Below are 11,427 nucleotides of genomic sequence, written 5' to 3' on the forward strand. Positions count from 1 at the left end.
ATCCACGTGCCACCAGATCAACCACTCTCCTACCGCCACGTCAAACTCGATTCACACTTCCCCTCGATCCCCTTCATCTCTACCTACTTTTTCTTAACTTGCTATCACCACTCTGATTCAAGGATCCCTTGTTGGCTGTGGGGCCAGAAGCTAATTTTCAACGGCGCATTAGATTTTTTTTCAAATTCTTTCAACCATGCGTCATCAGCGTCCACTTGTGTACTTCCTGGTCGTTGGATCATGATATCATTTTTTCAAATTACTAAACAACCCTTACTGAACACGTGTAATTTTCTAAATATCATTTCTCATTCCTTTTTTTTTTATTGTTTTGAAAAAAACAAACATTTAGTCTTCATATTCGTTTTCGGCTCCGTCTCTCTCTTCTCTTTGATCTATTAAGAGTCAGTTTTTTTGACCAACAAAAAGAGAAAATAAAAAAAAATAAAATAAAAAATGGAAAGGGAAAAAACGCTTCACTTTTAATGCCGTTGAAAGAATCGAATTAATCAGCTTCACACTCTCTGTAGCTCAGATTTTCCGGAGTTAAAATTCGCGAAAAAGAGCTTCGATTTTCATTTTTTATATATTTATAGGAATTTTGGATTCTCCAAAGGAAACGAAAAGAGCTTTTGGATTTTCTCTCTCTCGCTCCTTCCTTCTGTTTTTTTTTTTCCTTCTGGTGTTTGGCTCATTGCGTTAGGGTTTGTAATTTTTTTTCTTTCTTTTATTTTTATTGTTGGAAATGAAATCTTCGTTTGATAAACTTCGAAGATTTGCGCTTCACAAGAACGATGCCAAGGATAAATTAGATGTTTTATCTTCGGCTCATTTGGATGAACTCGCTCAAGCAGCTCAGGTACTTTTATTTTATCTCCTTTTTCTTTTCTTTTTCTTTTTTTAATTATGTTTGAGCTTTGATTTGATTTAAATGCAGATTAATCTTATTTTATTTTCTTAATTGGGAATTGAATCCGATTCTCTTGTTTCGATTTTTGAAGTGGAGAAATGATTTGAATACCATTGGAACTGTAATTGAATCGGTTGGACCGAGTTGAGTTGAGTGGAGCGAGTTTCTACTTCTCTAATTTTCGAGAAATTAGGAATACGTGTTTGGTAATTTCTTTTTAATGGGGCAATGACATGATTTTATGGTCCATTAAGTTTAGAAGATTGTAAATTAGGAAATGTTTTATTTCTCATTAATGTTAGGAAATGTCAAATTAGTTAAGAAAATGTGAAATGCTTAAGGGTTGGAGAGCATCTAAATCTGGATTACAATATCTATGAAGAAGTTGTAGGCTTCTGTGCTTAATAAAATAGTGTATGAGCACTTAGTAGATGGGTTTAATACGATATTCTTGATAATTAAGTAGGAAAAGAGTGGAGTGTTAGATTCCGTTATGAAACTACTCATAGGCTTCAGCTGTGAAGTGCGAAAGCGTTCTGCATTTGTATTGCTATTCAATGACTAATGCTTCGTGAAGGCTGTCTTTGTCAATTTGCAAATGCGAAAGATTATAATTGGACTTTTTTTCTTCCTCTTGGATGTGTTTACAGGATATGCAAGACATGAGAAATTGCTATGATAGCTTACTTTCTGCGGCTGCAGCAACGGCAAACAGTGCATATGGTAATAATGCTGTGTGCTATGTTGTCATATTGATTGTTAGGTTTCACTGTGTTTTATCACCCTGGTATTTCTAAATTATTGGCTATGCCAAATACATTTTGGATGGTGCTTTTCCAGCCAAAAGCAACTGGTAGTTCCAGAAATAACATGAATAGGGTTTTATAAAAAATGTTTCAATATCAGCTGTGTATTTATGACTCCCTACTATGTTCAGGTTTACTGATGTGGAATTTGTATGAATTTATAGGCACATAAAATTTCATGAAAGAAATTATTGTTTATACTCTGTAGCACGATCTAGGGGTCCCTTTGCTCAAGGTGTTAGATTACGGCGAAATCAAAGAAAATTAAGCTTTATGAAACATAATGTTGAATAAATCCACTTTAACAAAATTTCTTCTTTCAGAATTCTCAGAGTCACTGCAAGAAATGGGCTCCTGTCTGCGGGAAAAAAGAGTGCTCCCTGATGATGAAGAAAGCAGTAAGTAGAATCTTTTGCTTCCCTAAGTTGCCTGCACTATTAGATCATGAATGGTGTAGGAATGTCGTGTAATATCTCACATGGAAGTTTGAGATCAAAAAGCTAAACCGCTTTACTGAATTGATCATTTCATTTGAAATATTCCTATTTGTTGAGTAAGCTGTGGATTTCATGTAGCAATAGATCTGCCAATTGGTTCAAGTAACATCTTAGAGAACTTAAGCTATGTCAGTGTCCTGTCTGAATCTCTCCTTAAGACATTAATTATGTAGTTATATTCATGGATATCCCTGCTCAACTTGCATGTGCTCATGGACACCTTTGACAGAATATCTACTTGAACATAGCAACTTTCACTGCACTGCATACAACGATGTGCCTTATTCCATGTCTTCGGCTTCACTCCTTTAGTTAAAATCATCAATCCTATCTCAGTTATTTAAAGTTTGATTCTTCTTTTATAAATATTTATCCTGCATTGTGTAATGATATCATCAAGTAACTATTTGCTTGCATACTTCACTATCAACTATTACCTATATTCTTTTGGTGGAATGGCAAGGGAGTGTCAGAAGATGGTATCTATATAGGTAATGACATTGCATTTATTTGCAGGTAGAATTTTGTTAATGTTGGGGAACTTGCAGTTTGAACTCCAGAAACTTGTGGATAACTATGTGAGTGTTAATCTTATTTGTAAATTGAACAAACTAAACTTTTCCAGCAATTTTTATATGTTGTGTTTTGGAACAATCCCTTTATTTGAACCTTTCTTGATGCTCTTTGTGTCTCAGCGTGCACATATATTGCTGACAATTACAAACCCATCAGAGTCACTTCTCAATGAGCTTAGGACTGTTGAGGTTTGCTCATCTAGATTTCTCTATTATTTAATTAGGAAATCAGAAGTTTTCAACATTATTTCTTACATGAACAGTATAACTCTTTTACCTTCATAAAAATTCCTGTAAGTCTATCATGCTTAGTGGCTTTCTCTTGTTTGCTGGTCCAGGATATGAAACGGCAGTGTGATGAAAAAAGGTACATCAATTTTCTCTGCATACTTATTTTGCTTTGATTGTGGTAAATCTTTTCTGAATTTGGTTCATGATCTTCAGAAATGTCTATGAATACATGGTAACACAACAAAAAGAAAAAGGAAGGTTAAAAGGTGGAAAAGGCGAAACTCTCACTTTGCAGCAATTGCAAACTGCTCGCGATGAATATGATGAAGTGGCAACCCTTTGTGTTTTCCGGTTGAAATCTCTGAAGCAAGGGCAATCCAGAAGTCTTCTAACACAAGCTGCCCGTCACCATGCAGCTCAGGTTTTTTCTAATTTATTACCAAAAGTTTGAAATGTCAGAAGCGTCTACCTTATCATAAGTTCAATGCTGATAACCTCCTCCTTTTTTTTATTTCTCTTTCTCTTTTGACTGCAGTTGAATTTCTTTAGGAAAGGACTTAAATCACTTGAGGCTATTGAGCCTCATGTTAGGCAGGTTACAGAACAGCAACACATTGATTACCAGTTCTCTGGCCTTGAAGATGATGATGGGGAAGATGGTGAGCTTGCCTATGACCCAAACGAAGATGGGGAATTGAGTTTTGACTATAGAGCAAATGAGAAGGGGCTTGATGTTACTTCTGCATCAAGGAATTCAATGGAGGTCAGGTTCTTATGCTACTGTAAATTTAATTCACATGTCAAGCTGTTATGGTCAATTTGTAAGTGAGAGTTGCATCCCTCAGACATTAATGGGTTGGATAAATGATGTCCAAAACTTATCTACTTGAACTTTCCATATGTCTCTGTTGTCTGTTTTCTTTCCCCTATTTTCCCCATTCTTTTATGTTTAGTGGGATTGGTTCCCTCAGCCAGAATTCCATACAAATCATAGTTTGTTTTGGCCAGTTCAGTGGTTCAATTCATTCTAGTTCTAACACAGGGGGATGATGTAATTATTATTTTTGTGACTTTTGTTCATTGAGCTTTTATCAATAACCATTTGTGGGTGTGTGTTGACACCTTCGTTTTATACCTAAAACTATGTTGGCATATTCTCCAGGTAGATGAAATAGGTCGTTTATTTCCTCAAACTTCAAAGATGGAAAATGCAGAGGTAAATCTCTGTTCATATGTTTTTGGCTGTATTTTGTGAAACAACAGGCTTTCAGAATTATGAATTTTTTAACTTTGTTAGTTTTGCTGCTTGTAATATGCCTTTTTTGAGGTGTTTTTTTTTTTATTATTGTCTGCCTGTAGGTAAACCTGGAGAAAAGCCATGGGGATATTCTGGTCTCAAGTAGGGAGCATAGAGTGGGTAGCTATTCAGCTCCCATATTTCCTGAAAGGAAGCTTGATCCAGCTGAAAGAGTAAAACAAATGCTGCAGTCATCTACCAGGAAGTCTAACACATATGTGCTTCCAACACCAAATGATTCAAAGAGTGCACTCTCTTCAAGAATAATTAGCCCAATTCCCCCCACCAGACCAACAAATGTAGCTGGACGTCCACACAATTTGTGGCATTCTTCCCCACTAGAGCAAAAGAAACATGAGAAGGATTCTGGTGATGGTCAATCAGAGTTTACCATCTGGAAATCTGAGTCTGTCTTCAAGGAGTGCAACAGTAGTAATACCTCTACACAACTACCCCCTCCTTTGTCCGAAGGACCAGTACCTACCCAGTTGGATACTTCCTCTGAAGTCAAAAAGATAAAAAGAAAAGCTGTTTCTGGTCCATTAACTAGTAAACAATTGCCAACAAAGCCTTTATCTGCGACGGGTCCCATTCCCTCTGCTGAACTTCCCCATTTAGCTTCTGCAGCATTTTCTCATTTGCCAATTCCGCAACCCTTATCACCTCCAAAAGTATCCCCAAGTGCTTCACCTCCCCTTGTCTCTTCACCTAGGATAAATGAGCTTCATGAGCTTCCAAGGCCTCCTGGTAGTTCAGCTGCCAAGCCAGCAAAATCTCCTGCCTTGATTGGTCACTCTGCTCCACTAGTCTCAAGAAATCATGAGGTTTCTACAAGTAATATTCCTTCACTGACATCAAGTGGAGCGTCTCCTCTTCCGACTCCACCTTTGGTTGTCCCTCGAAGTTTCTCTATACCCTCTAGTAATCAAAGAGCAATGGCGATTCATGTTTCCAGGCTTTTGGAGACTCCACAAGTTTCAGAGAAGGATGGAGACGTTGCATCCCCTCCATTGACGCCCATTTCCATTGGAAACATCAAAACAATACCAGGTGTTTCTGAAGTGGCATCTCATTCTGGCCAAATCAGAGGTAATCAGAGCTTGCTTCTGTTAACTTTTTCCACAAGTTAAATGTTTTACTTCAACTGCAGTTGCAAATTATAAGGGAAATCATTTTGACTTGATGCAGGTGGGAGCTGACATAAACCTTGATTCATTTCCACCGGGTCAAAATTTTCAGGTCTCAGTTATCCATAAACTTTGGCGTAGGTCTGTAAATATGACGCTTAGCGAAGTGTTTAGGTTCTCATCTCAATCTTTGCTGGCCATCTATTAGCGATGATGAGAACTAAACGCGACAAGATTTGAGTCAATGTTACATATCAACGTATATTCTTCACATGAGGAATTTTTGTACATTTTTTTTTTTTAGTTCTTTGATGTACGCTGCTGAGGAAGCACCAAGAGGGGGAAAGGATTTGGCATTTGCATTTGTCAGGCATTTGAAAGCCTTGCCACGCAAATTCTCTTGTAGCATGAATCATGATGCCACAATAATTAGTGCATTTATATTGGATTGGAGTTGCAAGATCCACCGGTACCAAACTTTGTTTCCCTTTAGCGATCGTTCCCATCTGTTTATAGTTGGCTCTGATTAGGCTTTAATGGGTTGTTTAAGCCCATTTACGGTTGAGCTAGATGGGCTTTAATTTTTGTTTGTACTATTAATGGGCTTTCTGGCCCATTTAGCCTTGTTCCGCTCAAGTCCCTTTCTATTTGTGCCTGTAAGGAGTGTGCTGGGCCGTTTGTGGTTGGACCAATGTAGGCGGTTGCTCAAGCCTATTTATAGTTGGGTCAGGTTGTTGCAGCGGGTCACCTCTTCACTTTTAATTAAATAAATGGGTTTGAGTTTTTAATCTAGTAATATTTTATATTTATAATATTATAATTGATGGGTATTTTAAGGGGGGTGATTTTTTTTAACTCTAAAAGATAAGGTGTTTTCGAAATATCTCTCTTCTTAATTTTAAGAGTTTTTAATTAAAAAAAATATATTTAAATAAAATTACTTTTAATGAAACTTCTTTATATTCAAGTATATGTGTTGAAAAAAATATTATTTTTTACATAGAAAAAATCAATACCACTACTATGTAAAAACAACGATATAGAGGTATAAAAGCTAGCAACAAAATATTTAAATTATAATAAATAAATAAAAAAAGAAGAGCCATTATCATAATTATCTTTTCATACACACAAATGAACAAATGGAGAAAAACAAAAAGAGAAGTGGAGACAAAATATTTAAATTTTTTTGGTTTTTGATGGGTTTTTTGTTTTTCTTTTCTTTAATTGGTGGGGTTGCTACTAAAGGATCCCAAAGTCTTGATAACTACAATTTTAAGGATGTACGAGTGGTATGCAGTTGTTGCAAGACCTCCGACGAAAGGATGAATTAAAAAACTTTAAACAAATATTATTATATGTTTTGTTGAAAAAAAAATTATTACATGTCATACTTAAGGTGTTTAATTCCAAAAGTTTAAGTTTTAATGAAATATAAAGATAGAAATCAAGTTATATGTCATGTTTAAAAAATAATATTGTTATATGTCATGTTTAAAAAATGTTGTTACACTTCATGTCGAAATAAAATGTTATTACACGTCATGTTTAAGGTATTTAATTTAAGAGTTTATGTCATTGTGAAATACAAAGATAGAGATCAAGTTACAAGTCATGTTGAAAAAAAAGTTGTTACATGCCATGTTGGAAAAAAGTTATTATACTTTATATTTAAGGTATTTAACTCTAAGAGTTTATATCTTAGTGAAATACAAAAATAAAGACTAAATTACATGCCAAGTTTAAAAAAATTGTTGCATGTCATGTTAAAAATAAAAATTATTGCATGCCATATTAAAGATATTTAACTCCAACAATTTATGTTATAATGAAATACAGCGATAAAGACCAAGTTATATGTCATGTTGAAAAAATAAAAGTTATTACATGTCATGTTTAAGGGGTTTAACTTCAATAGTTTATGTTCTAATAAAATAAAAAGATAGACACTAAATTACATGCCATATTGAAAGAAAAAAAAATTTTATACATCATGTTGGAAAAAAAAAATTATTACATGCTATGTTTAAGGTGTTTAACTCTAATGTTTTAATAAAATACAAAGATAGAGACCAAATTACATGTTATATTAAAAAAAATTATTACATATCATGTTAAAAATAAAATTATTACACATCATGTTAAAAATCAAGAAAAGAAATTGTGATAAATGGTTTAATTTATCCGAAATAGTTTCAAAAACAATTTTATAAAGTCATGATAAAAATTAAGTAAAAATAACTAACTTCTATTTTTGAAATAATTTTATGAGATTGACCATTTCTCACAATTTTCTTTATTTTAAACTTGGTGATTTATTGTGTTTTTTAGTTCAAACTATTATGAATATATATATATATATATATATACATATATATATATATTATTATTATTAATAATATTNTTTTATTTTAAAAATATATAAACACTAAAATTTAGAAAAAAATAACATTTTATTATTTAAGCAATAAAAAATTATCAATAAGTTCCTAGTTCAGCATGACTTGTTGTTTTATCAAAAATACTTTGGTAAAATTTGTTAACTAATTAATATATCCCTACAAATATCTGTTCCAAATAAATAAATAAATAAATTAAAATACTTGTAATTCTTTATGGATAAAACTCCAATGACAGGTTCTGGACCCAAAAACAAAAAAAAAAAAGAAAATCCAAAGGTAGGCAGAGAGCAGAGCAGAAAGCTGATTTTGCTTCCATGGAGATGGCAACTATTCTTCACTCTTCTCTCCCTAGTCTCCCATTCCACAATCCTGTTTTGCACCCAAAATTCCCACACTCTTTCTCCACAAAAATCGACCGACGGACTTCTCTTTTCTCTCAAAGTCTCACAATTTCTCGTCCTCCCCCTCGAAAATCTCTCTCCACCAACTGCTCTGTCTCTGATGACACAGCTTTCAGTGAGTTCAATCCCCCCCCCATAAACAAAATATGCTCCTTTTACTAGATTTTGTAGCAACCCATTTCATTAAATTATCTTGGTTTTGAATTTTTCGTGGCTTTTGGTAGCTTTTGTTAAGTTCATGGAACTATTGCTGGATTGAATTATGCTTGCTATTATGTGGAGATTGTATGTGAAATAGTTGGGTTTTGGTAATGCAAATGGAATTAGATTGTTGGTTAATTTCAATTTCGATACTTTGCTTACTAGTTTAGTTTGTCCTTTCTCATTTGTTTCATGCTTTGCTGTCGTCTGATTTTCAGCAACAAAGGTTGCTACTGTGGATCCCTCTATTGCTTTGAAGGTCAGATTTTATTATGTTATATGTCTGCATTTTATTATTCTGGAGAAAAAAAGGGGGAGAAATTTAAGAAAATTGCAATTGTTTTACTCCTTTCACCTTGTTTTGAGATTAAAGTTTTGAACTTGGGTTGAGTTGGATGAAAGACAACTCATTTAAGAAGAACTTTGAAAGGATCCAAATTTATAGCACAATTCTAAATCTTGGATTTTTATTTTAAAAAAATGGAATTACTTTGGTGATTTTCTTGTGGTTTGAAGTGCTCATTTTAACTGTTCAGTCTAATTCAGAAGAAAGCAATGGATATATCCGCTGATCTGAGAGGAACTTCTATATTTCTTGTGGGTAAGCATCTTCTTAATGCTGAGAAATGAATTTGAACTCCTTAATCCAATAGCATTTGGTTCTAATTCATGTTTTCTGATTATTTATTTGACATTAAAAGGGATGAACAACTCCATTAAATCCAGTTTGGGGAAACTGCTAGCAGATTTATTACGATATTATTACTTTGATAGGTATGTTATACTCTTGTTACTGAATGATCAGGGATAGCTTTTATAATTCAAGATGTATTACCTTAACTTGTTTTTGGGTTCTTCTATATCTAGTGATGCTTTGGTCTCGGAAGCTGCTGGGGGTGAATCTGCTGCCATATCCTTAAAGGAGAGTGATGAGAAAGGATTCCGGGGGTCTGAGGTTTCTCTTTTCTTGTTTGCTATATCTATGTGTTAATTAACAATGCAAATTTGTCTGTTAATAGGATTGGTAAATCAGTTTTCAATCTACTGAAGGCATTCTTTAGTAAAATGCTCCTGAGCGTTGATTAATACATAATAATCTGGCTTATATTCATTTTTAAATATTGCTGCAGACTGAAGTTCTGAAGCAGTTATCATCCATGGGTAGACTAGTGGTGTGTGCTGGTGATGGTGCAGTTCAAAGTTCAACTAATTTGTATGACTGTCATTGCACCATTTGTGGAATTAATTGTTTCTCTCAGTTTGTATTAGTTCTTTGTTTTATCTGACTTTATCTTAACTATAAATAGGGCACTTCTAAGGTATGGCATCTCGATATGGGTTGATGTGCCCTTGGACATGGTAGCCAAGGGAATAATTGAAAAGAAGAGTCAACTTTTGTCATCAGAAATAGTGAATTCTGGATCTTATTCTGAGGTTTAGCCTTTGATCTAATATTTCAATTGTACCACCTTTCCATTCTTCCTCACAACTGTACTTTAAAGAGGCTGCTTTGTTTAAACTCTCACATTCTATCTGGCATCTGCTTCTCGCCGATTGCTGATGGTTCTTAACTGATGATAGGTTTTGTCCCAGCTAACAGCTCTTTATGAAGACATGAGAAGTGGATATGCCACGGCTGATGCAACTGTTTCCATTCAAAGTAAATCCCTGTGATTTTTGTTTCTTTTATGCCATAAACCATATAGTCTTGGTTCTAACAGCTTCTTCTTAGCAGAAGTAGCATATCAGCTAGGTTACGAGGACATGGATGTAGTGTCAAAAGAAGACATTACTATGGAGGTGGAGAAACCTACATGCAAACATTTTTAACCCTTCTTTTTGGCATTAAATATAGTTTTTAAGTTACTAATAACGGAGCTTTCTGTTTTATTTTCTGTGATATTTTCAGGTTCTCAAGGAGATAGAGAGACTTACAAGAGTAAAAAAGATGATGGAAGAAGCAGCTAGACCATTTTAACCAACAGGGAATATGTTTTCATCACTCATAATGTTTTCTACGCAACTTACCTCATAAAATTTTTGTATGAACAGATTTTGCTGCGGTGTTTGTCTTTGGTACTCTTTTAAACTCATTTTTTTAGCTTGTTACAGTTTAGGTTTAAAGTTTAGAAGATGCTATGATGATCTGTATAGATAAACATGCCAGAAGACTACAGGGTGATTTGTTCATATTACAATGGTCCATGGCAATCTGCAAGGCAATGCTACTATCATGTCTGTTGCCATGAACCATTGTAGAATTGAAGTACTGTATGCTGTATTTTTCTCCAATTTGAACCCAATTCTCTGTACTGCACTAATCGCAATGAAATGCATTGTGTGAACCTAATTTCTAGCAGGACGGTAGTTCACAGGTAAAGTGCATGGTCTCCATTTGTGAGAAGCCTCTTGCTTGAAGCTAATCTTAGAACAAATGATGGGCAAATATGGGTTGAGAACTCAAAATGATGTTCGTAGACTTGCTGCCATTTGCAAGCGTCTCATACAACTTGTAAAGATCCATGAAGAGAAACATCAAACAGATAGAATTGTTATAGAATTGTTTCATCCCAAGCCAAGAATTAGAAGCTTTAATGAACTTCAACAATATGATAACAGCTATTGGGAAGTTCTGGTCACCAATATTCTGACAGAACAACTAAATTTTGGTAAGTCAAGCAGCTCTAGAAAGTGAGAATTGAGTTACGTGATGGGCATGCATCAAGCTTCCATAGCACCTAACTGATACCAAGTCTGGGGTACCTAGGCCATAATTTTCCTCCAATTTTTAGCTTCATTTCACGTTTATTTTTCCTATAACCTTTCATCCAGATAAGCCTTCACACTTTTGTTATGCCACCATGCGAGAATGCCTAAAAAGCAGCAAAAGTACTGTTTCTATGCATCTTTTTATTTTTCATTTTTTTTCAAAATTTATATTTCTGTGATTGTGGTTAGGTAGAACTTGGAAGAAGAAAGT

At 34.4% G+C, this 11,427-nt stretch overlaps 2 protein-coding genes across 3 annotated transcripts; both read left to right on the forward strand.

Moving 5' to 3' along the window:
- On the forward strand, positions 378-5,920 carry LOC18601082 (uncharacterized protein At2g33490). Its single transcript, XM_007031898.2, has 11 exons — positions 378-859; positions 1,561-1,633; positions 2,040-2,114; positions 2,730-2,791; positions 2,909-2,977; positions 3,127-3,155; positions 3,233-3,440; positions 3,555-3,782; positions 4,182-4,235; positions 4,379-5,405; positions 5,505-5,920. The coding sequence occupies exons 1-11, from the start codon at positions 746-748 to the stop codon at positions 5,513-5,515; spliced, it is 1,950 nt and encodes a 649-aa protein (XP_007031960.2). The 5' UTR covers positions 378-745; the 3' UTR covers positions 5,516-5,920.
- On the forward strand, positions 8,098-10,803 carry LOC18601083 (probable inactive shikimate kinase like 1, chloroplastic). 2 transcript variants are annotated; one of them, XM_007031899.2, is made up of 10 exons: positions 8,098-8,361; positions 8,666-8,706; positions 8,994-9,048; positions 9,149-9,221; positions 9,315-9,402; positions 9,578-9,660; positions 9,755-9,881; positions 10,029-10,107; positions 10,183-10,247; positions 10,357-10,803. In XM_007031899.2, exons 1-10 carry the CDS (start codon positions 8,160-8,162, stop codon positions 10,423-10,425), a joined length of 882 nt encoding a protein of 293 aa, XP_007031961.1. In that variant the 5' UTR covers positions 8,098-8,159; the 3' UTR covers positions 10,426-10,803. The 2 variants fall into 2 exon arrangements, with proteins under 2 accessions (XP_007031961.1, XP_007031963.1); XM_007031901.2 differs by having other exon boundaries at positions 10,041-10,107.

The sequence above is a fragment of the Theobroma cacao genome, chromosome 4, assembly GCF_000208745.1.
Source record: "Theobroma cacao cultivar B97-61/B2 chromosome 4, Criollo_cocoa_genome_V2, whole genome shotgun sequence".
Taxonomy (NCBI): Eukaryota; Viridiplantae; Streptophyta; class Magnoliopsida; order Malvales; family Malvaceae; genus Theobroma; species Theobroma cacao.